The 2,500-nt window shown below is 49.1% G+C and overlaps 4 protein-coding genes across 4 annotated transcripts in view; 2 read left to right on the top strand and 2 right to left on the bottom strand.

The window, feature by feature from the left end:
* Positions 1 to 703, top strand: part of LOC126577140 (proteoglycan 4-like) — a 1,247-nt gene extending 544 nt beyond the window's left edge. The window contains exon 2 of the mRNA XM_050238566.1: positions 1 to 703. This exon is cut by the window's left edge and continues 334 nt beyond it. Within this exon, the coding sequence (XP_050094523.1) occupies positions 1 to 616 (616 nt within the window). The 3' untranslated portion in view covers positions 617 to 703.
* LOC126577139 (F-box/LRR-repeat protein 6) overlaps positions 1 to 2,500 on the bottom strand; it is an 11,878-nt gene that overhangs the window by 6,153 nt on the left and 3,225 nt on the right. The gene's annotated exons all lie outside the window — the stretch shown is intronic.
* LOC126577142 (peritrophin-1-like) lies at positions 870 to 1,735 on the bottom strand. Its single transcript, XM_050238569.1, has 2 exons — positions 1,664 to 1,735; positions 870 to 1,560 (listed from the first exon to the last, which is right to left on the bottom strand). The coding sequence occupies exons 1-2, from the start codon at positions 1,668 to 1,670 to the stop codon at positions 953 to 955; spliced, it is 615 nt and encodes a 204-aa protein (XP_050094526.1). The 5' UTR covers positions 1,671 to 1,735; the 3' UTR covers positions 870 to 952.
* LOC126577138 (uncharacterized) overlaps positions 1,991 to 2,500 on the top strand; it is a 2,882-nt gene continuing 2,372 nt past the window's right edge. The window contains exons 1-2 of the mRNA XM_050238564.1: positions 1,991 to 2,034; positions 2,107 to 2,500. The exon at positions 2,107 to 2,500 is cut by the window's right edge and continues 2,372 nt beyond it. Of these exons, the coding sequence (XP_050094521.1) occupies positions 2,028 to 2,034; positions 2,107 to 2,500 (401 nt within the window). The 5' untranslated portion in view covers positions 1,991 to 2,027. The remainder of the gene's footprint in view (positions 2,035 to 2,106) is intronic.

Genomic DNA, 2,500 nt, shown 5'->3' with positions numbered 1-2,500 from the left:
TCCGGACCCGAATCCAGGAACAACCCAGGGCCCCAATCCAGGAACAACCCAGAGCCCGCCTTCCGGCACCACGGAGGACCCTAATCCAGGAACAACTCAAAATCCAAACCCAGGAACAACTCAGAACCCAAATCCAGGCACAACTCAGAACCCAAACCCAGGCACAACGCAGAACCCCAATCCAGGCACAACTCAGAACCCAAATCCAGGCACTACTCAAAACCCAAATCCAGGCACAACTCAGAACCCAAACCCAGGCACTACTCAGAACCCCAATCCAGGCACTACTCAGAACCCCAATCCGGGCACAACTCAAGGCACAACTCAAAATCCAAATCCAGGAACAACTGAGAACCCGAAGCCTCCGGTCGACCCTCACTGTCCGCCGAGCGGTGTATCGAAGCCCAACTACTGGCCAAATCCAATGGACTGCTCCAAATATTTTGGATGTGTGGACGGTTGCGTACAAGAGTTCAAGTGTCCCGACAATCTATACTGGCATGATAGGCTTAAACGGTGTGACTACCACTGGAATTGTGAGTGCCAGTGCCCCGTCATACCAGCGGCACCAAGTGTCATAAACGATTGGGTCACAACTGTGACTCCATCGCGGTAGTCATAGATAATCGCCACCCGACATAACGATAGTTTGTAGTGACAAATCGATACAGGAAATAGAAATGTACGGTGTTCCAAAGTTCAATCATCTTGACCTACTTAAACCGCCTTGTTGTAGTCCATGAGCCGATCACTATCAGTAAGAATTTAAATAAGTAAAGTGCGTAAGTACGTCCACTTCATGATCGCCCAGAATCGACAGTGATGATGCATTGCATGGACGCAACATTGTCACACAGATAACCGGTTCATTGACTTCTCGGGCAGCACCTTTATTCGCTTCATAGTTCCTCGCTGCACATTTCAAAGTGTGCTACTACAAGAATGCCGTCTATTAACCCATCCACGATTGCAGCTTGCCCCACCAGTTCAAATCCTCCTTTTGCTCGGTTGGTGCCGGTGGAATGCTGGTGCAGCATTTCTGAGGATCCGGAAGGGCACAAGCCTTAGCGTGCTGATGCCACACCAGCCCACCAGGGCACTGTAGCTCCAATATCTGGCCTGCCTCGGAGCATCCGTAATATTTGGCGCAGTTGGAGTCATGGGACCAAAACGAAGACTCCAGGTCTGCCCCTAGTAGCGAACAGTTTGGATGAGCTGGCTGTGGTGGTCCAGGGATCTCGACGGGATGCATGACGGGCTCACTATCGAGACAATCTACTAAACTGGCTAGCTCACAAATCAATGACTGCCGATTGAAGAGCAATCCCGGCGCACAGGAATACTCGTACGCATCACCGGAGGCACATTCATAATACCGGGAGCAGTCGGTATCGTGTGGAATGTGGATTGGTCGGTTTTGATCCCGGCAAAGCTTATGGCTCGGGCTCATCGATAGCCAGCGTCGTGCACAGTAAACCGATTCTTCGGAGTTAACGCTATGCACGGCAATAACTGCACCGATGATACACAGGAGAAGGACGACAACAAACGTAAGTTTGGCTGGAAGATGATGAATTTGTTTTAACCAAAGGAAATCTAAGAACCATAGTTTGATGCAAGTAGATTACTACTGCTGATGACTACGGCTACTGAAAAGACTTACTGAACATTATGGTGCACTGGAGAGTACCGTCTCAGTTACTAGCAAAACGATATATGATCATGAAGAGCAATCTAGGGTCTGTTTTATAGGTGAAAGAAACTTACCGGCAGTGTGATTGCTATCCAGCAGTCACTCTTCAACAGCTGCTCTGTTTCGCAACATCTCAAGAGGTTTGCCAAATATATCGGTAACTTCACACGATACCGAGTTGCACGTGAACCAATCAGAATGTTTGCCCGTGGATTTTAAGGATTTTGCACAAGTTTTGTGCTTCTCCATTGATTAAAACTCAACCAAGGTGTATAAATATCGAGTTTCGAGGGACCATGGAGTTCAAATTTCTACCTGAAACCGTGCAGTGAACATGGCTAGTAAGAGCTATCATTTGGTCTGTGCAGTGAAAGCATCACAAAAATTGATTTGCCGTTTTTGATTTCTTGTAGATTCTAGCGTCTTGCTGCCTCTACTTGCCTTCGTGGCCACCGTTTTCGGGACGGTGAATGGGCTCTCCTGCAACAAGTGTGGCATTCGGACGGCGAATCAGTTTCCCGACCACCCGGAATGTGCCTCCGTACCGATAACGAACCCCAAGTACTTCCGAGATGAGGAGGATTGTGGAAAGTTCTACGAGTGCAACCGTGGCACGGCTTACGAGCACGTGTGTTCCGTTGGGTATGCCTTCAACCAGCAAACAACTTACTGCGCTCCTACATCCAGTGTGAACTGTTCCTCCAAAGCCCCGATAGCTAGCGGCTCGTGTACCATTTGTCAGCAGGCAATTGAATCGATTCGCCAGCACCCGAATTGCCGCGGTGGATCTAGAGCACATCAACGACC

The sequence above is a fragment of the Anopheles aquasalis genome, chromosome 3, assembly GCF_943734665.1.
Source record: "Anopheles aquasalis chromosome 3, idAnoAquaMG_Q_19, whole genome shotgun sequence".
Taxonomy (NCBI): domain Eukaryota; kingdom Metazoa; phylum Arthropoda; class Insecta; order Diptera; family Culicidae; genus Anopheles; species Anopheles aquasalis.
The sequence above is the reverse complement of the archived record's forward strand: the minus strand, read 5'-3'. Positions and strand labels throughout refer to the sequence as shown.